Below are 25,489 nucleotides of genomic sequence, written 5' to 3'. Positions count from 1 at the left end.
CCCTTTTAATATATTCAAAGCATCGTAATGTGGAGATGGATTGTGCATATATTCTAACAACTATTTTACTGGGAGACATATTTTGTGTGACCCTCCCACCCCAGACTACTACCATCTTGCTGCGGACACCATCACAATGCAAAACTAACCTAACCAACCCTACTCATCATTCCCCACCTCACCTTTGGCTTGCTTCTGATACAGTAATTTAAATTTAGCCAAATTAGGATGCCAACTAATATATGCACATTAGGGTCTCCTAATGAGCTTCACTGAACCTGGGTACACCTTGTCGTAGTATGACACTTCCTAACTATTGCACCACAGTGGCTCTCATCCTGCCAACCTGTGTTGCACAGGAAGAACACCACTGTGATGTTACCATTTTCAACAGACAGATGTTATGCATTATTAAAGTAAAAGCAAAAAGAGCTGTTCAAGTTACTGAAATATTCAAAAATAAATAAGGAATTGTTTTAATTATAGTACTAATTGTGCACCTAGTTATAAGAACACATTTCTAGAAGTCTAGCTGAGCTTTAGAAACACAGAGAGAAGGACTTCAATACTACTTACTCATTAATGATCAAATCTGGTGCAAAACACAATAAACTTCCATTAGCTTGTTTATATGACCTCCATCCTAGGGCAAAAGCCATCAGAAACATCCACGAATACTGCAGAAGAGTCATTTGGTCATCCAGATGCAAGTTTCTGAAACCTGATTGGAAATAAAAGGTACAAGATCGAGGACATTTCCTGTTGTAATTAAAGTACAGCTTGTCCAAAATGTTATTTTGAATCTTAAAGTTCAGAATGACTTACTGAGAGGGTCCAGAGTCAAAATGCATCAAAAATTCAAAATAGTTTTATGTAATAGTAATGCTGAATGGCAAAAAAAGTTCTACAAATACATATGCAAATTACAGTTGATAGTGCAGTGAAATGTAACCAAGCGTTCTCCTTTGTATAACACTCTTTGGAAGAGGCGATTTCCACTGGAGAAGGAACATTAAGGGAAAAGAGTGTTTAATCTTTTCCCTGCCAGGGAAGATGTCGAGGAGACTTTCCAATCCTAGTATAAGTTCTTGTTTCATTTTTCCCCTTTCATGGCAAGCCACAACAATTAACAGTAAGGGAGTAATTTATCTGTGTCATTTTGGAGGTAGAAGTGCAACCGATATGCTGTTACAAAATGGGAACCAAGAAACCAAACCTTTCTCTATGGTGTAAGATAAGAAGCCCATGATTTAGGGCTGGGCGATGGTTTTGTTTTCAACATCGCAATCTGGCGATAAACCACAATTGTGAACTATGCTGCATTGGCCCCAGCCAATGGTGCACCCACAGGGTGAAAACTGCTGCAGCTCTTGCCATGGGAGCCGAGGTACTTTCACCCCAGTGCCTCACGGGCAGGGACAACTCAGCTTGTTTGTGCTGCTCAGCTGGGCCCCCCCACCCGTGCAAGCTGGAGGCCTCTTTCTCCTGCTTGCCCCAAGATGGAGGGAGCCTTACAGGCTCCGTTCGCAGGGCTCCCTCAAGTGTAACGGAGCCCCAACCTTGCCTCCAGCTTGTGCGAGCTGGAGGCTCCTTTAAACTTCTCCATTCAGGGGCAGACAGCCACTGAGTGGAGAAGTTTAAAGGAGCTGCCTACCTGCAAGGGGCAGCTGAGGGAAGAACAAGTTGCATGACGGCCAGAGCGCAATGGCTGATTCACCTGGCAGTATTTTGCAGGTGAAATCACCGCTGCTGCAGAGACCTGCTATGGCTTGTTCCTCCCTCTCACGCTGGGTGCCGATGGCAGAGGACTTGGCAGCAAAATATACCACTGGGTGAAGCAGCTATCGTGGTCTAGCCCTCATACCAGTCCTGAGCAATGTATTGATACATCGCCCAAGCCTACCATGATTAGGAGCAGAATGTGGCCTTGCAAAACACATTAAGAAAGTATAGTCTACATTCATGTACCGTGTTTCCCCTTTTTTAAGCCGTAGTCATAAAGTAAGCCATGGCAGGATTTTAAAGATTTTTAAAATATAAGACATACCCCGAAAATAAGACATAGGTCTACCTGCAGGGTCGGCGCCCAGCAGCGAAGGTGGGAACGGGGCCGAGGATGCCTCTGGCCAAAAGTTATGGGGGGGTGTCGAGAAGTTCCATTTGGCGGGGGGGGGGAGTTGGAGGGAGGGAGGCACTGCTGACTGGGCTTGTTGCTTCTGTTTTCTTTTCACGTTGTTTGTTCCTGTAAAATGGCAACCCCTGGGCCAAAGCAATTGATCCTCGCCTATGTTGCTTCCCAGGGTGGTGGGAGGGGGGAAAGAAAGAGGGAAAAGATGTCGGCGGGGAGAGAAAACGCGTGAGTCCACTCCCTTTCTTTCCTGCTTAGCCAGCTTGTGGGCAGGCCGAAGCAATCGAGCCAACGTCTCTAATAACAGCAGCCTCGGCCCCCCGCTCAGCACCGCCAGCAGGTCCACCGCAGCGTCGGGGGAGGAGGGGAGGAGGGACTTTTCTGCCTATGCCATCCGTTCTCGGCTTGGTTTGCTTAGCGTCGCCTTTGTCATATGCCACCATTGTCGATGATGTCCTCCGGTTTCACAGAATTGTGGAATTGGAAGAAGGGACCGCGAAGGCCCTGCAATGGAGGACTATTGTGCCTCCAACTCCCCCCTGCCAAATGGAACTTCCCGACACGCCCCCCTTAAACTTTTGGTCAGAGGCGTCCTCCTTGCTGTGCGCCCTGAGCTAGCGGGACCCAGCAGCAGCAATGCTGGCCGCGGTAAGAAGGGGTACTTACAGTAATAATTTTTTTAAAAAAAGACACCCCCCGAAAATAAGCCATAGGCGTATTTTCTTGAGTAAAATTAATATAAGACGGTGTCTTAAAATGTGGGAAACACGGTAATACATATACAAACCTGGTATTGCCTTTGCCCATTTCACAGCAGCAACCACTTGCCTTCCTCCTAGCATATTGAGAGTTGACATAATACGCCAAGTTGTGTCCGGTACTGTGCTGTCATAGCCTGAAAACATCACTTCTGGTTCAATGACTTCCAGTAGGGAAACCAGAGTAGGAGTTAGCTGTGGCAGGGAGGCAGGAACAACAGCCTTATTTGTAGGACTTTCTGCAGTCTCTCTTCCTGCAGCCACACTAGATTGCTGGATTCCTTTTATCTTTTTCTTTGTCTTTCGTGCTAGAAATGTTTAAGAAAATAAAGTCAACATTAAAAAATAAAACCGGAAAGCGTTGCTAACACAATCAATGCAATCTTCTATGCTGCAGGCATACAACAGATTCCTTATGGCAGGGAATCCTGTAGCCTCCTAATCTTGTTGGAACTACAACTCTCATCATTCCCAAACAATGGCCATGCTTCCTGGAACAGAGAGGAGTTGGGGGCCAGAGAGATTTCCTGCCCTTCCTTTATGGTTTTATTTGTATGAACAGAAGATGAAACCTTGGATTAAATGTGAAAAGGGAAAAAAAGCAGTAGTGCACATGGGGGAAATTGCCAAAAAAACCTTATTCCATCTACAGCTTTGGAATGGAATGGTTTCAATGAGCCCTTTGCATTGCACTTAAACCAAGACAACAGAACTTGGCAATGGATGAACAAATATACATATACACCATGGAATTATGCCTACATGCACATAGAATCATAGAATGCATTACTAGACATGAATCACCATTGCCAGGATTTTTTTTGTTTCTTCTACAGCTGCACCAAAAAAGATATTTTTTTCTGACAACTGCTTGCCATTATAATTAAAGTATGGAATACATATGCTAGATGAACTGCTTAAAATACACTTCTCCATATACTGTTTTTATTCATATTTCCACAGTATCTATGCTGCCTGCAAGCTTTTTTACTTATACGAACCATATATCCTGAAAAATTTGCAATACTGTATATAAAATCTCATCTTACAGTGGAGTTACAAAAATGGACAAAATAGAGTACCAAATCTATGAGTAGCAAAGAGCTGTAAAGCACTTAGCCATCTGGGACTTTGAAAAGATAGCAAAGGGCCAGATCACTTGCATGCAGCAGTGCTTCCATGTGGTGCTGTACACTTGATGCCTCCAACTGCAACAGTGCTTTGGGCAGCAGCTGCCGTTATAGAAATCACAGCAAATGTAAATCATGGAGGCACTTGTGAGCTTACCAGTGATCCTGCCTACTCCACACCTGAGTCAGCACACAATTAGAGATGTTTTTGGAGACACACACATGCAATAACATACAAAATCTTATTAGCTATTATACTATTGGCTGCCTATTAGCTACTGAGATCGAGGTGATGTGATTGATATTTAAAGTACTAAACAACTTGGGACTATTATACCTAGCAGACTGCCTTCCCCAGTACAGACCAAGTTGATCTTCCAAGGAGACTCTGCTAGTTGCTCCACAACCACCAAATTGTCATTTAGTGACAATGTGGAAGTGCTATCTTGGTGATAGCATCCACACTCTGGATTGCCCTTCCTTAGATATTTTGTAAGACAGAGACAATAACAACCATTAAAAGACAAGCAGCCAAGTATTTTAGTTGTTTGTCCAATTAAATTTGTTATCTGCAAAGGCCTAAAACATACTGCCTCTAAATTAAGTTTCTGGTAAAGACATTCTATTGTTAGACATAAGAGCTTAAAATAATCAAAACACATAATATTTCAGGAGCCTCTAGAACAGGCATCCCCAAACTGCAGCCCTCCAGATGTTTTAGCTTACAACTCCCATGATCCCTAGCTAACAGGACCAGTGGTCGGGGAAGATGGGAATTGTAGTCCAAAACATCTGGAGGGCCGAAGTTTGGGGATGCCTGCTCTAGAATTATATAGTCATAGCATTATTATGAAATTGCTATAATAATTAGCAATGTTTACAAAATTTGAATGTGGGGGGGGGGTTAAAAATGTCTTTACTCCTAAATATAATGCAACATGGAGCAGCAGAGACAGATCACAATGCAGGCTTGATTTCTACTGAGCTAGAAATCACAGAACTGCTGGGTTGGAAGGAATCCCGCGGATCATCTAGTCCAGGGGTCCCCAAACTACGGCCCCCGGGCCGGATGCCGCCCAATTGGCCTCCCAATCCGGCCCATGACGACCCCCGCCGCCCGCTCTTACGGCGCGCGGCGGCGATCTTCAAAATTGGCAAAAAAATCGCCGAAAATCCTTTGTGCGCATGCGTATGGGCCTCTCCCGACCCAGAAGAGGTCATTTCCGATGCACTTCCGGGTCGGGGGAGGCCCATACGCATGCGCACAAAGGATTTTCGGTGATTTTTTCCCGACCGTGTGCGTGTGCGCATGCGCACGGGCGCGCACTCCCCCGCCCTCCGGCCCGCTGCGCGCGCGGTCGGCACAGCGGGCACCGGCCCAAAGGCCGGTAAGTCTGGGGACCCCTGATCTAGTCCAAGCCCAGCAATGCAGCACCTGCACTGTGTCTAATGGTAAGGCCAGGTCAGAGTTTTCCTATCACACAAGTGGAAGTCTTCATTCTGCCAAACACCACTAACATTGCCACTACAAGACTTCCTGGATTGCAATGACAAGCCTGCAGCAGTTACCCCTCCTCAGCCAGAAAGGAGCAAACATGTGAGTTTGCTCATTATGAATCTGCCATACAGTAAGCTGTTACTGAATGTTATCACCTATCCATACTTTAAATGTTTCATCTTGTTGACAATGGATTGCACTCATTCAGGTGCTACTCAGAGTAGACTCACTGAAATTAGTGAACGGAAGTTAGTGATGTTGATCAACTTCAATGGGTCTAACTCATAGCCGTCAACTCCTGGATTGAAAAATAAGGGATCAGCAGCGGTGTGGCACCAGAAGTCGCTTCTACGCATGTCCAGACATGAGTAGAAGCGACTTCCGGTGCCAGTGCTGCCCGATTTCCGGGGCCCAGACATGGGAAGAGCAGCCCCGGAAATTGGTTCTGCACATGTCCAGACATGCGCAGAAGGAGCCTCCCTGGCCGGTAGGAGCTGCTTTCTAAATCCGGGGGATTTACGGGATTTTTTTCAATTCGGGATAACAGCGGGAAACGGGTTTAAATACGGGGGTTTCCTGCGAAAAACGGGAGACTTGACAGCTATGGTCTAACTCTGAGTAGAATTGGTATAGAATACCGCCCGATGAGTCAACATTGTTATTTCTTCCTGATTTGCATTCAAGCTGTCGTACACTCCAAGTGTGGGGTTTTCCCAACCACAGTATTTACTGAAAAAAGGAGTGCACAAATATGTGAAATCGGAAAGTGAAAACACAAAGAGAAAGGAAAAAAAAAGAAATTAGCATGCACACTTCAGTGCAAAATACAGTTCTTGTGAGAGTCTGGGAAAGATTTGGAAATGCATTTTGAAAGAAATCTAAGTTCTGCCAAGAAAGACGTGCATATGTTAAACAGTGATAAATAGTTATTCAGAAAACATTAGAGAACTGTATATATTGCCACTAACCCACTTCATGCATTATTCCAGTGATGGGATCAATGTGTAGAATGAAGCAGACGGACTAGGTCACTGGTCCTGCACTCAACATCATGCAGCTTCCCCCATCCCTGATGTTCACATATTACCGTGTTTCCCCTTTTTTAAGACGTAGTCATTATATAAGCCATAGCAGGATTTCTAAGCAATTGCGCGATACAAGCCATACCCCGAAAATAAGACATACTGATAGACCCTTCACCCAGTAGCAATAACCCCCCTCCCGCCAGCCAACCCCCCCTTAAAAATATCTCCATTTTGCTGTCGCTCCACAGACACGTATTTCCTTTAAAAGCTTGTAAAAATGCACTGAAGAGCCGTAGCTGCTGGCTGCCGAAGCCTCGTGACCTCCGTGAGCGCGTCTGTCTCTCTCTCTCCCCCCGCCCCCTGCGTCTCTCTCTCTCTCTCTCTCTCTCTCTCTCTCTCTCTCTCTCTCTCTCTCTCTCTCTCTCTCTCTCACACACACACACACAGAGAGAGAGAGAGAGCACCCACCTCTCGCTTCCCCCCACCTTTCCCTTCCATTCTATGCGCCCACCCCTGAGTTGCCTGTTGATTTCCTCTTGACGGGAGAGGGGCGATTGAATGCAAAGGCTGTTTTCCCTTTAAGGGAGAGATCTCCGTGTGCGCGTCTGTGTCCTCTGTCTCTCTGTCTCTCTCTCTCTCTCTCTCTCTCACACACACAGAACCCACCTCTCGCTTCCCTCCACCTTTCCCTTCCATTCTATGCGTCCACCCATGAGTTGCCTGTTGATTTCCTCTTGACGGCAGTCTCCTGTGTCTGATTGTTGTCTCCTTGCAGCCTTCCTTTCTACCTTATGCTTGCTTGTCTGTGGAGCTGCCCCTTTAAGGATTTGTAAGTAGTCTGGATCGCAGTCCTTGCCTTGGGGACTTTTTAAAAAAAATTAAGGACTTTTTCCTTCTTGCTGTTTGTGAGCACAAAAGTTAAACTGCCGGTCCTAGCTTCCTTTACCCACAAAATTTTACCTTGCTAGCTCAATTGCTTCTTAATTGCTACCATTTACCAAGTCAGCAATCTTAATTGCTGTTTAGCTGGCTTCTTTGTTCTCAGCAGGTAGCTTCTTTGCTATCAGTGATAGCACTACAAAGTTCTGGTTACAGGTAGGTAGCCGTGTTGGTCTGGGTCGAAGTAAAATAAAAAAATTCCTTCAGTAGCACCTTAAAGACTCATACCAAAATAAAACTTAGTTGGTCTTTAAGGTGCTACTGAAGGATTTTTTTTATTTTAGCACTACAAAGTGTTACATTGTTGGAACTTAAGTCTTGGGCAGCTGGCTAGTAGAGATCCTTATTTGCTTTACTATAGGCTACTGCTAGGACTGTATCACACAGATAGATTCCATTATACTGGTTTAGATTTAAGAAGCTCCAGTGTAGCAGATTGCTATTAAGTGAGTCCCCACATCAGAGGAGAGAGAGAGCAGCCCTTTGCGAACATCCCAGGGCTGGGGAGAGAGGGCTGGGCCAGGGACGCACACCTCCCTTCCCTCAGACTCATAATAAAAATACGAGTAAGACATCCCACCAAAAATAAGCCACCCTGTGGTTTTTTGAGAAAAAAAAGTAATAAGACGGTGTCTTAAAAAAGGGGAAACACGGTAGGCATGGATTTCTGAGTCCAAGTGCAAATATATTTATGGGTACATGCTGCCATCACAGCTGCACATCATAGGAATGACCAGGAAAAAGATGTGTGGCATTGGATGCAACATGTCCCCACTGTCCTTTTCTATATTTGGGACATCTTCATATGAGTAATGTGTAAAGAGGCTTTCCATCTTTTAAATACGCAAAAATAAAGGTTTTTCTAGGTTTCAGCTTTAAAACATTTCAAGTTACCTTCCAGGTTCATGCCAGCTTGAAGACATTTCCTATAGCGGCAAGCTGGGCAGTTTTTTCTCCGAATTTTGTCAATAATGCAGTCATTTCTTCCAGCACAGAGATAATTGTGCTGCCCTGTATTTGCAAACAAAACACAACACCTTTATAATTATGAGCATTTAATTTCTATCATGCACTCATTGGGTTGGGAAAGAGAATAAACAAATGGACTTATCTATCCTATCCGTGTACATCAGGATGGTCTAATGCAGGCATCCCCAAACTTTGGCCCTCCAGATGTTTTGGACTACAATTCCCATCTTCCCTGACCACTGGTCCTGTTAGCTAGGGATCATGGGAGTTGTAGTCCAAAATATCTGGAGGGCCGCAGTTTGGGGATGCCTGGTCTAACGTGTGGCCTGAGAGCCACATGCAGCCCTTGAGGCCTTTTCCAGCAAATAATAATAATAATAATAATAATAATAATAATAATAATAATAATAAATAATAATAATAATATTTATACCCCACCCTCCCCAGTCAAAACCAGGCTCAGGGTGGCTCACACCAATAAAATATAAAAAGCAATTAATTAAAATACAGATTAAAATACAGTATTAAAATTAAAAATGCAGCCTCATTTTAAGTAGTCCATAAATCCAAGCCATGATGCCCCCGGCCCTTGTGCTGCCTTCCCAAAGCCAGGGAAGTGAGGTGCTGGGCTTTGGGAAGGAGGGATGAGAGCTCTGACAGGGTTCCCACCTCTTTCCCAAAATGCAAACCCCCTCCTATTTCCCTTTTAAGATCCCAATATCAGTGAATTAAAAGGGAAGCAGGAAGAGGTTTTTTAAACCATCTACAAGTCTCCCACTCCCCTCTTTTTTGCTCTGAAAAAGGGGGGGGGTTATGCAAGCCTTCTGATCAATTTGAAGAGTCGGATGATAAGTATTGGAGAGGGAGTGGAGATAACATTCTATAGGTACATGTCCATGAAAATCTGAAACGAATGAGACAGAAAGAGGCTGAACATCTGCAGCAGAATGTCAGTTGCTAGGAAAATCAGTCTGGAACTTGAGTACTTTTTATGACCACTCACATTTTTATATCAATGTATATATCTAAGTAGCCATTTTATTGTACTGTATAATTTCTCCAACACAGAACTTTTGAAAAAAGTAAACTGCTTTTTTCAAAAACTCGCTATGGAATAGTTCACTATAAAATGTCTATCCATACTTTTTTCCTGGAACAGAATTACGTATTCTCTGCATTTTTTTAGGTTAAAGTTGGTACCACCAGAGCAAGCAGCCAGTAATCCAGTTTGAGAAATTTTGTTTTGAAATACTGCTTTAGGATATATTGATTTTACCACTTTAAAAGAACAGGGAGGAAACTATTTGGTTTTTGGAGCTTGTGAAGTAGGCAAACTAAATCCTTTGGAATTTTTATGGAACCATAGATCCAAGTATAAGCAAACCTTGGAAGCAAAGTAAAGTCAACTATAACTTTCAAAGAGCAGATTCTTTCCATATTGAATTAAATAGCAGTGTTAAACATGAGGAACAATGGGAGAACAGTGAACCTTGGTAGATCTATTTACCAGGGTCTATTTACTAGAATCTATTTACCAATAAAATCAAACCCTGAAAACAACTTGACCTAAAACTTATCAAGATATAAATAAAATCAGAAGTTTAAAGCAAACATACATAAAACAATGAAATAATAAGTTAGCATTACATGCCTGGCTTAGTTTGCTGTAAACCATACAGGAAAAGTTCCTGCTTAATATTAATCATGTGTGTTTGTGTGTGTGTGTGTGTGTGTGTGTGTGTGTGTGTGTGTGATTCCAATGCCTAGTGTGCAAGGATTGTAAACAACACTATGGTGTGGTATCTTGGAGGTTGGGGAAGCAGTTACACTGAGAATCTTCTGGCACAGAGTGGGGCCCTCTTTGTGTGGGCAGACAGAGGAGAGAGTGGACTACCATTAGTGAAAAACAGGGTGGGAACTTGCTAAAACCATCTTGTGTTTGCTTTTACCTTGGTATTTGGTTAAATTGGAAATTATTATTATTATTAGTGTAGTTTTGCTTGTTTTTCTCATGACATAATTGTTGAGTTTCTATTTCTTGGGCCTGTTTATATGTTTGTTTGTTTTTGCAATACTGTATATTATTTTTCTCTGTTTATTTTTATTACTTTGCTCCATGCTCTGGGGATTGCAAATATTCAATGACGAGTGGGCTATACCATAAATGAAGAATGGGCTGTATTGTAAATAAAAATTAACAAAACAGCCCTCTTTGGCTGTTCTTTCTTTCATGTTAAGTAAATATATGAAGAAGAGTTAGGAGAGCAAGCTAGTTCTGGCTCCAAACACATCACCATCCATGATTTGGAGGGTGAAAATCTGAAGAAGGTAAGCTCCCACTTTAGAAGTCTGCCCTCCAACTTGTGAAAAGCAATGGAATGGGAACCGTAGGTAGAGCCAGAAAGCTTATTCCCACCAGCTGCTTTCACATGCTTACTTAACACACACACACACACACACACACACACAGAGAGAGAGAGAGAGAGAGAGAGAGAGCGAGAGAGAGAGAGAGAGAGCATGGAAATGAACTCCAATAACCTTTGTAAAAACCCACAAATATCTGAGGTGAGATATAGACTATACATTTTAAATAACTGCAATATATTCTACCTTCCACAGCTCTTTTGAAGAACACTTTGCAGCTGCCACAAGTTAGGACACCATAATGACACCCAGAAGCCTCATCTGAGCAAACAAGGCAGAGCTTGGGAGGTGGTCCCGTAGTTGTTGAAGAGGTAGATGGTGAAGTGCTTACATCAGATCTCACTCCAGGGCTAAGGAAACAACAAAACACAGACCAAACTAAAGAAAGGAATAAAAGTATAGAAATACCTAAGTTACTACAAATACATTGGCTCTATTAACCGAAACCTAAGAAAAGCATCATGAGTTTTTGCTGAATTCATTATACTCACAGTAAAGTACTTCACATTTTAAAACCATAAAAAGAAAGTGCTATTACAGTAATACTGAAGGCAGAGCCTGGGATTTTAAAAGGCACAATATTTAAAAGTATGTTTTCACCCTATTTATTCCATAATTGTAAGAAAAAACAAGTAGGGAAATGCATTGTGGATGCATACTATGTATTTGTGTTTAATGTATGCGATTTTTATTTCAATAAATGGTGCTTGGATGTCAGCTGGAAGTCAGCCTAGATGCTCTTTAAAAGTATTATCTTGAGGCCATTAGGATCAACCATTTTTTTAATGCTTCATTTTGCACACATGATACTTTCAATGGGATAAAAAACACACAACACTTTCTGAGGGATAAAACATTACATAATGATTGGCCTAGTCACAACTGGAACTAAGCTTGTTCCTGACAGAAGTTTGAATCTGTGATGCAACTGAATCTTAACATTTGAGCTTACACAGCAAAATTGAGCAAAACAAGGTGCACACTTTTGAGATCTGCTTAGGGTAACTGAATCCTAAGCTCAAAATGAAGAGCTGATGCAGGGCTTGTTTGGACTGCAACCAAAAACAGAAGCCACTGTAGGTCTATCCCACTATGTGCTACATCCACCAGCCACAAAGTTGAGGCCCAGGCCAATGTGGATAACCAACTTTCACATAGGCACTTGGTCTCATGGGCGCAAACAAATCCATTTCATTTCCCCTTCCTTGGAGAAATTGGTATAAGTGCTCAAACCACCAGCAGAACACCCCTACAATCCAAGTATGAACTCCACCACTATCCTGCTTGTTGTCCTTCATATTTATATTTAGACTTTAGCTAAACCAACAGTCTTAGTTCTGTTTAGAGATGGTATTGCCTCTGTGCGCTTTCAAGATCAAACTCCAGATACCCTCCTTCACTTAATTAATCTAACCCCCATAATGTGTAAAAATTTACTCAATTAACTTTCTTAGGGCACATGGTAAAGGTAAAGGGACCCCTGACCATTAGGTCCAGTCACAGACGACTCTGGGGTTGCGGTGCTCATCTCGCTTTACTGGCTGAGGGAGCCGGCATACAGCTTCTGGGTCATGTGGCCCGCATGACTAAGCCGCTTCTGGCGAACCAGAGCAGTGCACGGAAACACCGTTTACCTTCCTGCCGGAGCGGTACCTATTTATCTACTTGCGCTTTGATGTGCTTTCGAACTGCTACGTTGGCAGGAGCAGGGACCGAGCAACGGGACCTCACCCCGTCACGGGTACTGAAAGCTGTTGAGGTCCAGGAGAACTAACAAGGTTCCTCTGAATACTAAGGAACTGACACCAGATCTACAGATAGGCAGAAAGCATTTTGAAGTAGTTGTACTGATGACCTAAGTCATATCCTCATTCTAAGCAGAGACCTCGATAAGACTGCCAGTTAAGCCTGCAAGAAAATCTCCAAATGGCTTCAGAAAACCATCCAGATCCATCAACTTCCAGGGGGTAGACCAAACCAAATCTGATCAGTTAATGATCTGTACATACCAATGGAGTTGTTTCTCTCACACACCCACATATTATTTCCCTCTACTTCTGTAGAGAAACAAGATACAAGGTACACCCTGCCAAGTACTGGTTCAGATCTTGAGACAGTCCATGGTTGACATGGCAGCTATGAAGACAGCATCAGCATGAACATTTAAGTCCCACAAGACTTGAAGTTGTCAACACAACACTCAAGACCACAAGTTCAGGGAGGGAGATAGGATGAGGGATTCTCTTAGCACACCGTCTTGAGAACCCAGCACCAGTTAGAGACACTCAAAGCTGATTGTTGGACTGATGACAGAGAATGTACCCCTAGAACAAAGTAACCCCTCCTCCAGTTGTCTGAAACTATACAGCAGGCATCTCTAGACTGCGTGTAAAAACTAGGCTACTGTGCAAAGGTGATATTTACATTAATTGCTCCACCCACTTTTGCCTCTGTTCCCAACCCTCACTGGCATGTGTCCCAAGGATGTTATTCACAAGGGAATACAGCCCATGGTCTGAAAAGGTTCCTCATCTCTGAATAAGTTTTAGCTTTGCTTCACACCCTTTTAAAATGCAATTCAGCACAACAAAAATGCTTCACTGCAGTGATGCCCACTGCTAATACTTCCCTTACAGTCCATTTTTTATTTTAACAAGTTGAAGAGTAAAACTACTTTTGCAAACACAAAGTTAGAAGTGGGAGACACGATTTATCAGATGGGTAGAGAACTAGGCAGATGAAAAAATGCAGCACTTATAAAATACAGGTGTGTCAGGTTGTTAAACGCCATAATTATTATCCAGTGTTTAAAATGGTTTTTACCTTTTATTCTCAAAAAGCAGGTTTATACCCCATTATAAAACAAGTGTATTTACTTCCAGAAGGCAAAGATAAGGGTCCTCTGAAAGTTCAGAGGACAATTTCTGTTGACAAACCATGTTACCCAACCTAATTTTGTTTATTAATGATTTGCCAAAGTCTTTCACTCAAGCACAAGGTCCAAACTTACATGTTCGGAATAAATTGTCTAATATTACACTAAAAGGTAGGATTCAAAAATGCTATTTTTCAGTGGAACACGCATGCATAAAATGAAAGGAGCAACATTCACTGAAAGAACTCAGTACAACTGGGAGGAAGGTCTATGACAGGCATCCCCAAACTTCGGCCCTCCAGATGTTTTGGACTACAGTTCCCATCATCCCTGACCGCTGGTCCTCTTAGCTAGGGATCATGGGAGTTGTAGGCCAAAACATCTGGAGGGCCGCAGTTTGGGGATGCCTGGTCTATGAGAAACAACAGATAACATTATAGCTAAAACATAGTGTGCAAGTTGTATTGAACATAGTTGCACGCTAACCTGATAACTCTGTATTAGCTTGGAAAGTTTTCAGGAAGTTGCCACAGAAGAAATTTCTCTCATCTACCAACAAGCCTTCAGCTTCACCATACTTTTGTGCTAACCATCATGTAATAAATTCTGCCCTTCTTGTTTTCTGTACCACCCTGCCCCTTTTAGTCAGTTACAAATATTGTGCTACAGATGCTTTATTCTGTATTTCAGAACACATTTTTGCATTGTTTTTAAAAACAAAAGCAAGCTTAGGATGCCTGTTTATAAAGTAAGTTGAAGGTCTGAAAGCTAAAGGTTAAGATTCACAAACTTTCTGTCGCAGCTCAAGGGTCTGACTGTATCAAGTTTCCAAGGCTTGGTGGAGAATATTTAAACATCTGTAGAAGAAAATATTCAAATTATTTTATTTCTGGGACAGCTGATATAAACGCTACACTACAGGGTGGGAGAGGGGGTGGAGGAAGAAGAGAACTGCTCCTATTTTGGCATTATGAACTCTAATTGCTGGTTTATGAGTTCTTCCTGTTTCATTAAATGAGATGGCAATGCCTATGCAGAATTTGAACTGCAGTTCCACTTCAGCTACAAGAAGAAACTGCCAGTCTTGTCCCTAATGCTCCTAACATCTACATGAATCTGATGGATATGTCTGCTACTGAGTGGGGCTGGAGATCATATTCCTTTACCAATGATAAATGACAACCAATGGGAGAAAGAGGCATGCCCTTTCTAACAGTAATCAAAGGGTAGTGGCTGCATGGGGTCATGCAGTGCACAGAGATTAAGAAAGCTACACTGAGTGGAGAAATGTCATTAGCACCATGTGTTTATTTGTATGCTACTCTTCCACAAGGGACGCGGGTGGCGCTGTGGGTTAAACCACAGAGCCTAGGGCTTGCCGATCAGAAGGTCGGTGGTTCGAATCCCTGCGACGGGGAGAGCTCCCATTGCTCGGTCCCAGATCCTGCCAACCTAGCAGTTTGAAAGCACGTCAAAGTGCAAGTAGATAAATAGGAACCGCTACAGCGGGAAGGTAAATGGCGTTTCCGCGTGCTGCTCTGGTTCGCCAGAAGCGGCTTAGTCATGCTGGCCACATGACCTGGAAGCTGTATGCTGGCTCCCTCGACCAATAACGCGAGATGAGTGCCGCAACCCCAAAGTCGGTCATGACTGGACCTAATGGTCAGGGGTCCCTTTACCTTTACCTTCCACAAAACTATGCCCGCGGTGGCTCACAATATATCAAATGAGTAATAAAAAATATAACAAAAAAAAGAACAATTTAAAATTATGTCAATAAAACCTAACCTGAACAGAAAATAATTGTGCCATACAATCTACAACATATTTTAGAAAATGCTTTGTCTCTCTGTTGTCTATGCGTTCAGACACCTCTCAAGATATCATAACCAAACTTGGCAGGATTCCCAAGGTGGGAGTGGCAATGTTGATGTTTGGATGCTGGCCACGATTTTGAAACAAAGTAGTGGACCAAAACATCACTTTGGCCTGATTTTGGCTGTGTTTTTTGGTTGGCTTTCGTTCTAGCTCATTCTTCATTGACCTTCCCCTCCTTCAGTTGTGTTTTTTGACATACAGTAGGTTTGGCTGCCTTTGATATATCACTGCCAAATACAGTACAACAGAGAGACGGACATATTTAACTTTTGGATGCCAAGCAGAATCCTAAGTCATATGTTGGTCAACTAACAGTACTGAAAAACAACTGATACAGATACTAAAATTATTCACAAAGACTGAGGCATTAGCAGGGAAAATCTATTACTATCGATTTTAAAATTCTAAACAAACATCCTTAAAATAAAAAGACTGGAAACTGAAGTTTTGAACTTCCTGTAAGATTCCAAAGAAATCTTATTTTTAAAAACGGTTGCACTCTAAACCAGTGTTTCTCAACCAGTGTGCCTCCAGATGTTTTGGGACTACAACTCCCATCATTCCTGACCACTGGTCTTGCTAGCTAGGGATGATGGGAATTGTAGTCCCAAAACATCTGGAGGCACACTGGTTGAGAAACACTGCTCCAAACCACACCCCTGAAATGCCCAACTACATTTCTAACTCTTATCGGATTACGGTACATGTGAAGCAAAAAGAGTTGTGCTGCATAAATGTAAAATTCCAGGAATAACATTCCAGCAATTCTTAAGAGACTCACTTTTATTGTTCAAATCACTGTTTTAAAAAAATCACAGCAGCTTGTGAGGGAATTGTGAGCTAGTACCCTGTTTCTCATATTTTAAGACATACCCATAAAATAAGCCATAGCAGGATTTTTAAGCATTCAAGGAATATAAGCCATACCCCGAAAATAAGACATAGTGATAGGTGCAGCAGCAATGCCGGCCGCGGCAGGAGGAGGAGGAAAAAAATAAGACATCCCTTGAAAATAAGCCATAGTGTGTTTTTTGAGGAAAAAAATAAATATAAGACGTGTCTTATAATATGAGAAACACGGTATTATAATATTGCTGCCAGAGAGAAAGTAATTTTGCTTCTACATTATTTTTAACTCTCATTTTTATAGATATTGCAAGAATATGATTATTTTGAGATTAGGTAAAATGATAGTTGAGCATTTCCTCAATGTTCAAATAACACCTCTTACTGCCCTGCCATAGGCAAATGACCAATTACTGTAATGGGGCTTTCCTCATCTAGGAATGTGGTATAAAGGAACACAAAGGGTCTATCATGCAGGTTGTGCTGCATGAACTGTAATTATTACTGTCTTAAGCACTCTGCGTATAGAGTCCCTGCAATAACGAAAGGCTCTTTCTACAGTACAGATGACTCCCCTATTATGGGAAGGTTATGTTCTGGGCCCCCACACACGTAAGTGAAATTGAGTAAAGTGGGGTGCACCTCTAAACAAACTTTGTATCTTTATTTTAGATTACATAGAAATTGTTCAGTTTGGTTGTGTATTTTTTGAAGTTTTATTTATTTATTGACTACTTTTGTTATGCTGAAGTTATGTATTTTTTTTCTTGTTGTAAGCCGTCATGAACATGGTTTGAACTGTGGAAAGGTGGCGTGCAAATAATATTATGTATGTATCCAGGTACTCAAGAAGGGACATTTCAGAAAAATGGAATAAAATATAAGAATGATAAATACTGTATACAATGCTTAGAATATGACAAGCAGACAAACTAATTTGCACCTTTCCTACTGACTGAAAGAAGACAGCTATGCCTGTAATTTAGTACGTATTAATAGCAGCTTCATGATTTATGCAATTGCTGCAGGTACACTGCTATTACACAATACATAAAGCAGGGGTCGGCAAAGTTTTTGTGGCTTGGGCCGGTTCACAGTCCTGCAGATGGTGGGCTGGAGTGCACACACACACACACGCAAACACTATTTCTGGTGCTCCTTCCGGCATGCAGGAGGCATGCGCAGCTTCCCATTGGCTGCAAGAGCTTCCGGCCAGCGTTGCAGAAGGCAGTCCCCACTGTGCTCCACGCCGGTTTAGAGCGGCGCACGGGAGCTGACCGAGCGGGCGGCGGGGGTCCATGGGCTGGTTAAACGAACCCCATGGGCCGCTTGTGGCCCATGGGCCTTAGGTTGCCGACCCCTGACCTAAAGTGTGAATGAGCAACATACACATTTTATAAAATTTACATACCACTTGATTGTATGTGGAACCTCTAAACAGTTTACATCATCTAACCTCCATCTGAAAATGGGAGTACAAAAATTAATTCTAATGCTAAGCAGGTATGCTACTGGTCTACTTCTAAGTATGATCAGTCTGTTATATCAACCATGATCTCCTGCAAAGCCTCAAGGGTGAATTTCTTCAATTCTGTTCTTTTATCAGAGTTTAGGGCACTAGAACAAATGCAAATATTCAAAATGCCTCAAACACATGTCCAATGGCTTCTGTGTGTGCACCCAGGTCTGCACATATTTTAACTGCAATTCCTCATGCTGAAAGCAAATTTTCAGGGAGTGATTTTTGTGGAGGCACTGGGGAATGGGGAAGAGGAAGACGTTTTGCCTATAGAGTGAAGCAGGGTTTATGTCACTGCCCATTCTAGATAAGGCAGGCATATGTCGGATAGTTAACTCTTTATTGACAAGAGAAACATATACAGTAGCTTCCATAGTACTCCGGATACACACACAAACACACTTCTAGAATCTAGGCAGCTGTCAACAGGGTCTGGGCCCTATGGAGCAGTTGCAACAACAGGGAAACCCTGCCCCTCTGCCGACTTATGTACCCTCCCCTGACGGGCTGCACACCTGCAACCTAAGATTTCTCCTGTAGGTGCTACTGCTCTTCCTGCTTCAAGCCCCTCCTGGTTCGAGGAGGCAGCAGGGCAGAGGAAGGTGGGGTGTCTACTGACCCATCTGTCTGCTGAACAGCCTCTTCTTTCCACCACATACTCTCCACCTTCCTCCATCTCAATCTCCCTTGACTCTCCTCCTTTCCCTGGTTCCTGTATTGGTCCCATAAATCTCTGGTCCCCTCTTCTGGTTCCCTCCTCTGGTTCCATCACACACTCTTCAGAGCCCTGCCAGTCCCTGCCAGTTTACTACTTTTCAAACAAGGAAACCAACAGGTCTTTATTCATGAAGATCATTTATATAGAACTTGCTTAGGAGATCACTCTCTTATTATAAGATAGCCCACAGGAATCTTAGACATTGCACATTCTTTGTGCAAGTATGTAGAATGCATTTAATATAAAACTACTGTCTACTTGTGTTACCACAAATATTTAAGTGTAACAACTGAAAATGGGTGTGATTTAGTTTTATTAAAGCAGCTGTGTAGCATGTTTCTACACAATGCCCTTCTTTGCAAGATGCTAGAAGGGATGATTTTAAACTACAGAAATTCATACCAGCAGTCAAAAGTAGCAGCAGTGTTTTTGACAAAATAATATGTCTTTGAAGAAAATACAAGAGGTAAATGGCTGCATATCTCTTAGAGCAGGGTCGATCCCCGTAAGGCTGCAGTCAATCCCTGTTGGGCTCCTTTGCCTTTGCTTTTGTCTAAGAGCACCCGGCCCCGGCCCCTCTCCTCTCCCTGCATTTTATCCTGTTCCAAGGAACGAAGAACGGAGTTTTTTCAGTGATATTTTGGTGAGCAAGTAATCCCCTTGTCCCTGAAAGTTAGGTGGCCCCCCAAAACTGAAGTTTCTAACCTGCACCCCCAAAAGCAGGTTATAAAATGGGTCATTCCCCCTCTCTAAAAGAAGCTCAACAACTTTGACCCGAATCCCAATAAAACAGGGGTAGATCACCTCCAGTTTATAACTCTGCGAGTAGATCGCAGTCTCCTGGAAGTTGGCCACCCCTGTCTTAGAGAAATGATTTTCTTTCTAGACACCTTTTTCCTTGTCTGGAAAAATCAGAACATTTGACTCATGCAAAGCCTTTCACAGGGTATTTTTACATTGCCCTGAACTGAACCACTAGTTCAATGTCCTTGACGTTTCATCACACTGGGGCAATATTATGATTTGTGATCTCTATTGACCCCGAGACCTGCTGCATCTTTTCCTAACTATATTTTGCCATAGAGGCTAGTAGACCATATTATTTTCAGACTGTACTGTCTCAAATATTTTCAGGAAATACTTTGAAGTTTTCAGTTACTAGTCTAGATTAGAGGGATTAGCATATTAAAGGGAAAGGATCAAAGTGAGAGGGGTAAAGATTCAAATTGGGAGTTGGAGTCAGGTCCAAAAAAACTATTCCAAGGTTATTCTATAAGGTTAGTAAAATTTGAATGAGGTGAGAATAATGGTTTTCTGCTGTGGTCTTCCACATCCAAAGCATTTGGAAACCCACTGAACTTTTATTGAGGAAAGTGATCAAACAATGTAGGAAGCTGTTAGTGTTGGAAAGCCTAATGCAGAAGATAAAGGATGGTTTCCAATTATGTCCCTCTAGTGACAGAATAGAGGGACGTGGATGGCACTGTGGTCTAAACAACAGAGCCTAGGGCTTGCCAATCAGAAGGTTGGTAGTTCGAATCCCTGTGACGGGGTGAGCTCCCGTTGTTTGATCCCAGCTCCTACCCACCTAGCAGTTCGAAAGCACATCAAAGTGCAAGTAGATAAATAGGTACCACTCCAGCGGGAAGGTAAACGGGTTTGCCAGAAGTGGCTTAGTCATGCTGGCCACGTGACCCGGAAGCTGTCTGTGGACAAATGCCGACTCCCTCGGCCTACAGAGCGAGATGAGCCCACAACCCCAGAGACATCCGCAACTGGACCTAACAGTCAGGGGTACCTTTACCTTTAGTGACAGAATGCTCTTCGATTCTGGTTGGGATTCCATGAGGAAAAACAAAGGATAGCTAGTTGTAACTAGTTTCCCCTTTTTTTTCTGCAACCACCTTGAAAGGTCCCAAAATTTGTCCCTGTGGAACAGCATGGTGGAGGGGGACTGCAAAAGGAAAGGACATTCTGCCATCTGTATTTGAAACTCCCATTGTTCTAGGCACATTCTACAAGAGGGCATTTCATTAGCGCAAACAGTTTCTGAGCTCTGGGTGCAGTACTGCACCTAAGATTTCAGATTAAAACTGTGGAATGGAAGGAACAGAGGACCTTTTCCTGCCCCCCTACTTCCATCTATTTTCTGAAGACTGGAGAAGAGACCCTCTCAAGAATATTAAGGGTGTGGGCAGGGGAAGGACTAGACCATGTGAAAAATGAACGTAATATTTTAGCTGCAATTCATTCATTTTCAGCTTTGTATTCTAGTTATAAAAAAGTGTGCCTAGACATTCCGTTGTTGTGCCCATAACCTAGGTTTAAGGTACCATTTAGCTCAGGCATCCCCAAACTGCGGCCCTCCAGTTTTGGCCTACAACTCCCATGATCCCTAGCTAAGAGGACCAGTGGCCAGGGATGATGGGAACTGTAGTCCAAAACATCTGGAGGGCCGAAGTTTGGGGATGCCTGATTTAGCTCTTAAATTTCATCTCTCAGTTTCTAGCACTACCTGCTAGCAGAAGGACATAATTGGATACAAACCCTTAGATAAAGTTAAAACAAAAAAACGTTTGTGCTTAGGCGGTTAAGAAATTCCTCATTCTCTCCTAAAAGCAAAATAACCTTTGTTCGCCTCAGACCTTATACAATCCCTTTAAGACTAATCTAGCTTTAAGAACACACAAGCACGTACAATTATGCCTGGTTTGTGTCAAATTTTGCTAAAAGGCGCAGTCTTTGAAGTAATGACTTAGAAGCAAAGGTATGATGATTCTGTTGTACCACTAATTTTAAGTTTCATCTCAGAAATATTTAAAAAATGTCAAATTGATAAACGATAAAGCCTGTGGGTAAAGAACAAAGCAAACCATGCTACTAGGCTTAGCTCCTTGTTTCGGTAAGCTCTTATTAAAACCTGTGGTTAAATGCATGTTTCTAGAGGGATTAACACAGGAACAAAATTTATGGCTTGCTTTTAGCGCAATGGTAAATTATGTGAATATGTATTCCTTGTAAAACTCCTGTCCTGGTTATACCCACAAATAGCATTTCATCATGTAGGGTTCCACACTCAAATACACCAAATGTTTAATTTATGCAAGCATTTATTTACAAGTTATTGCACCTTCTTTCAGGCACAAGCTCTCAGGGTGGCTTACAACGTTAAACAAAAATGGTAACAAGTTTTTAAAAATCAAAATATAAGCAATGATGTAAAACAGTATACAACAGAAGAGCAGTAAAGCACAAGATAAAACCAAAGAAAAGTGAAATATAGAAACAACAACAAAAGCAGCAATATAAGTATTCAAAGTGCTGGAAGTTCTGGAAAAATCAAAAGGTCTATATCACGCTTCCTCAATCTTGGCCCTCCAGATGTTTTTGGCCTACAACAGGCATCCCCAAACTGCCCTCCAGATGTTTTGGCCTACAACTCCCATGATCCCTAGCTAACAGGACCAGTGGTCAGGGATGATGGGAATTGTAGTCCAAAACATCTGGAGGGCCGAAGTTTGGGGATGCCTGGCCTACAACTTCCATGATCCATAGCTAGCAGGACCAATGGTCAGGGATGCTGGGAAATGTAGTCTCAAAACATCTGGAGGGCCAAGGTTGAGGAAGCCTGGGTCTATATTCTGGTGCTGAAAACCCAAAGCTAGTACCAGGCCAGCCTCCCTGGGAACATGAATTGGCATATGGAGTGTTCCAACTAAGAAGGCTTTTTCTCTGGTCACCCCAACTTTTGAAGGTGGGGGGGACAACGACGACGACACAGAGAAGGTCATAAGGAATATAACACTTGGGCACATCCTTCCCAAAGGTGGTCTTTCAGATGTAATTAATTGAAATTCAAATAGACAAAGTCCTCAAAATGTAAGGATTTTCTTGCTGGATTAAATTATGGTTCACATAGTCCAGCATTCTGATTCCAACAGCAGTCCAATACCACTGGAGAAACTCACAAACAGGATGCAAAAAAGATGAAGGCCATTCCCTACTGTTTGTCCCTGGCATCTGGATCTAGTGTTCTCTAACCCTTGGGTGCAAAGTTTTAGAGTCAGGGGTGAGGGTTGGGACTGTAAGTAGAAGGGTGTGTGTGAATACCCCCTGCATACAGCCCTACTGCATTCAAGTTTTGGTATGTTCAAGAAAGACAACTCTTACATCCTTCTAAACACAAATGCACAATTTCTGGCTAGCCTAAGCTGCAGGTCAAAACTATCTCTATGTTCCTGCCTCTTCTAGCTTGTCTGAGGCTCAAAGAGGGGGTTCAGAGCACCCCTTTGTCAAGGAACAACTTTAGAAGCTCCTTACATTTGGTGCTATTATGGTGAAGGTTCCCCAGGCACCTTGGCCTTGCAGTTACTGAACCACCTCCCAAGTTTTCATCCAAGCTGGAGAGAAGGTATGGGCTGCTGAGTAACTGCTAGGACAATTCTCATCCCACTTTGGAATTTGAAAGTTGGTTGCTTATCATAGGACAAATGCATAGTTGGCAAGTCAAGTAAAAAAGTGAAAGTAAATTCATAAGCACACCAACTACGTACACAGCATCATTACCATTTCTACATGCTTGGTTGGTATACAGGAGGCATCCCCAAACTTCAGCCCTCCAGATGTTTTGGACTACAATTCCCATCATCCCTGACCACTGGTCCTGTTAGCTAGGGATCATGGGAGTTGTAGGCCAAAACATCTGGAGGGCCGCAGTTTGGGGATGCCTGATATACAGTATAAAGAAGAAGCAATGATACCAACCTGCACATTTTGGTGGTGTGATATTCACAAGTGTTTCTATGAAACTGATTATCTGAAAATAAACTAATCGCATCCGCATGTATGGTAGGCCTCACACACATTGCAAGAAGCATGGTGTTGATAATGGCAGGTATGTGTGCATCTCAACACGTAATTCAAAATACAAGATATATTATCATATATTCACATATTTTCTGCACACATACATATTATGATAAAATCTTGAATTACATCCTGATTTAACCACAATATAAACTGATTTTAAATGTTTTAAATATGTTTTGTTGTATTTTTACTTATACTGTTTTACTTATATTTTGCTGCTCTGTTGTTTGATGCTCTGAGCTCCTTTGGAAGGAAAGGTGGGATTAAATTTAATGAACAAACAAATAAATAATCTGTTGTTTTTTTAAGTGTATGATATATTTTTGTGGTTGGTTTTTAATGTAGTTGTTTATGTTTGTCATTTAAGAGCTTTTTTATTTAAAAAGTGGTTCAGTAAATTTATAAAATAAAATTATTTTATTATGTCATAACTGGTACTGTAGGAGACTGAATAAGTTTTTTATTTTAAGAAACCATGATCCAGAGGGAGGGTAGGGGAAAGAGAAAGACCCTTTTTTTTGGCAGACAAAATATGTAGCACCTGGGCAAGGTATACTTTTAAAGGTGTAGCAGATCAAGCGTTTTGACATAAAATAGGAAATTACCAGAGCATACACTATATAACCGATACATTTAACTGTACTGTAATTGAGATTTTTGCATGCATGACAAAGCAACTATAGCCAAAGCAAAAGAGCTTCTTTCTTGGAACCACCTTAAAGACTAGGTTAAAAAAAAAGACAAAGACATTTTTCTAACCCAAAGTACAAGTCACAAGTTCCAGGGTAGTTGCATGCCAGCTGGCACAAATCTTATTTACAAGTTCACTTGCTGTCCAGCGATGGATCCACAAACTATATGTCCAAGATTCTATGGCATGTAAAAGCCACTCATTAAAATGAGTCATGAAATTATTTTGACTTTCTAAAAATTAAAGCACTGAAGAAGCAGAATGTCAGAGTTTGCTAGAAAGTGAACATACGCAGACCCTCTAAGATGTTGAGCAAATTGCTGTCAAGTTCAGAACAGTACACTATTGAAACACAAGAACTTTAATAAAAGTTATCCATGTGCAAAAGTTACTTGTCTGAAGAAAATTAAAGGGCTGAGGAATTAACTCACATCTGTAAAAGATCTTATCCGATTCCCATATGCTTGCAACACTATCTTTATATTAAAGTAGAAATTTAATGGCAGGTGTTGTTATGCATGTTGTTTGCTCTTGGCTAGAACAAAAACAGCAAAGATGGACAGAACAGGGAAAACAGATGCCACCACCTTTCTTTTATAATCTGATCAATCGGCCTCGGTCCAGTATACCTGAAGGAGTGTCTCCACCCCCATCGTTCTGCACAGACACTGAGGTCCAGTGCCGAGGGCCTTCTGGCGGTTCCCTCGTTGCGAGAAGCCAAGTTACAGGGAACCAGGCAGAGGGCCTTCTCGGTAGTGGCACCCGCCCTGGGGAACGCCCTCCCACCAGATGTCAAAGAGAAAAACATTTGCCTGACTTTTAGAAGACATCTGAAGGCAGCCTTGTTTAGGGAAGCTTTTAATGTTTAATAGATTATTGTATTTTAATATTCGGTTGAAAGCCGCCCAGAGTGGCTAGGGAAACCCAGCCAGATAGGCGGGGTATAAATAATAAATTATCATCATCATCATCTGAAGGGTCATATGAATTTCCAAAATGTGTTGTTCACAGAACAAATTTGTAAACAGTGTTTGTTACTATTATCCCATTTGGTAATTCACAATGTCTAACCATAGCAAACCATGCCCTCATTGCTTGCATTGATGAAACTATAAATTCTCTTACCCGGTTGGAAGGGGAAGAAAAAAAGGGTTGCAATTTTGAACTGGGTCCCTGGCCTGATCCAGCAGGGCTTTTCTTATGCTGCTTAGGCACTTTTATC

The 25,489-nt window shown here is 42.2% G+C and overlaps 1 protein-coding gene across 2 annotated transcripts in view; it reads right to left on the bottom strand.

Annotated features, from left to right (window-relative positions):
* Nucleotides 1–25,489, bottom strand: part of NR3C1 (nuclear receptor subfamily 3 group C member 1) — a 51,379-nt gene that overhangs the window by 11,499 nt on the left and 14,391 nt on the right. For both annotated transcript variants that reach the window (XM_035105357.3, XM_088663138.1), the window contains exons 3-6: nt 11,058–11,221; nt 8,373–8,489; nt 2,916–3,194; nt 577–721 (exon numbers count right to left, since the gene is read on the bottom strand). In XM_035105357.3, the coding sequence (XP_034961248.1) occupies nt 577–721; nt 2,916–3,194; nt 8,373–8,489; nt 11,058–11,221 (705 nt within the window). The remainder of the gene's footprint in view (nt 1–576; nt 722–2,915; nt 3,195–8,372; nt 8,490–11,057; nt 11,222–25,489) is intronic.

The sequence above is a fragment of the Zootoca vivipara genome, chromosome 2, assembly GCF_965207765.1.
Source record: "Zootoca vivipara chromosome 2, rZooViv2.hap1.1, whole genome shotgun sequence".
Taxonomy (NCBI): domain Eukaryota; kingdom Metazoa; phylum Chordata; class Lepidosauria; order Squamata; family Lacertidae; genus Zootoca; species Zootoca vivipara.
The sequence above is the reverse complement of the archived record's forward strand: the minus strand, read 5'-3'. Positions and strand labels throughout refer to the sequence as shown.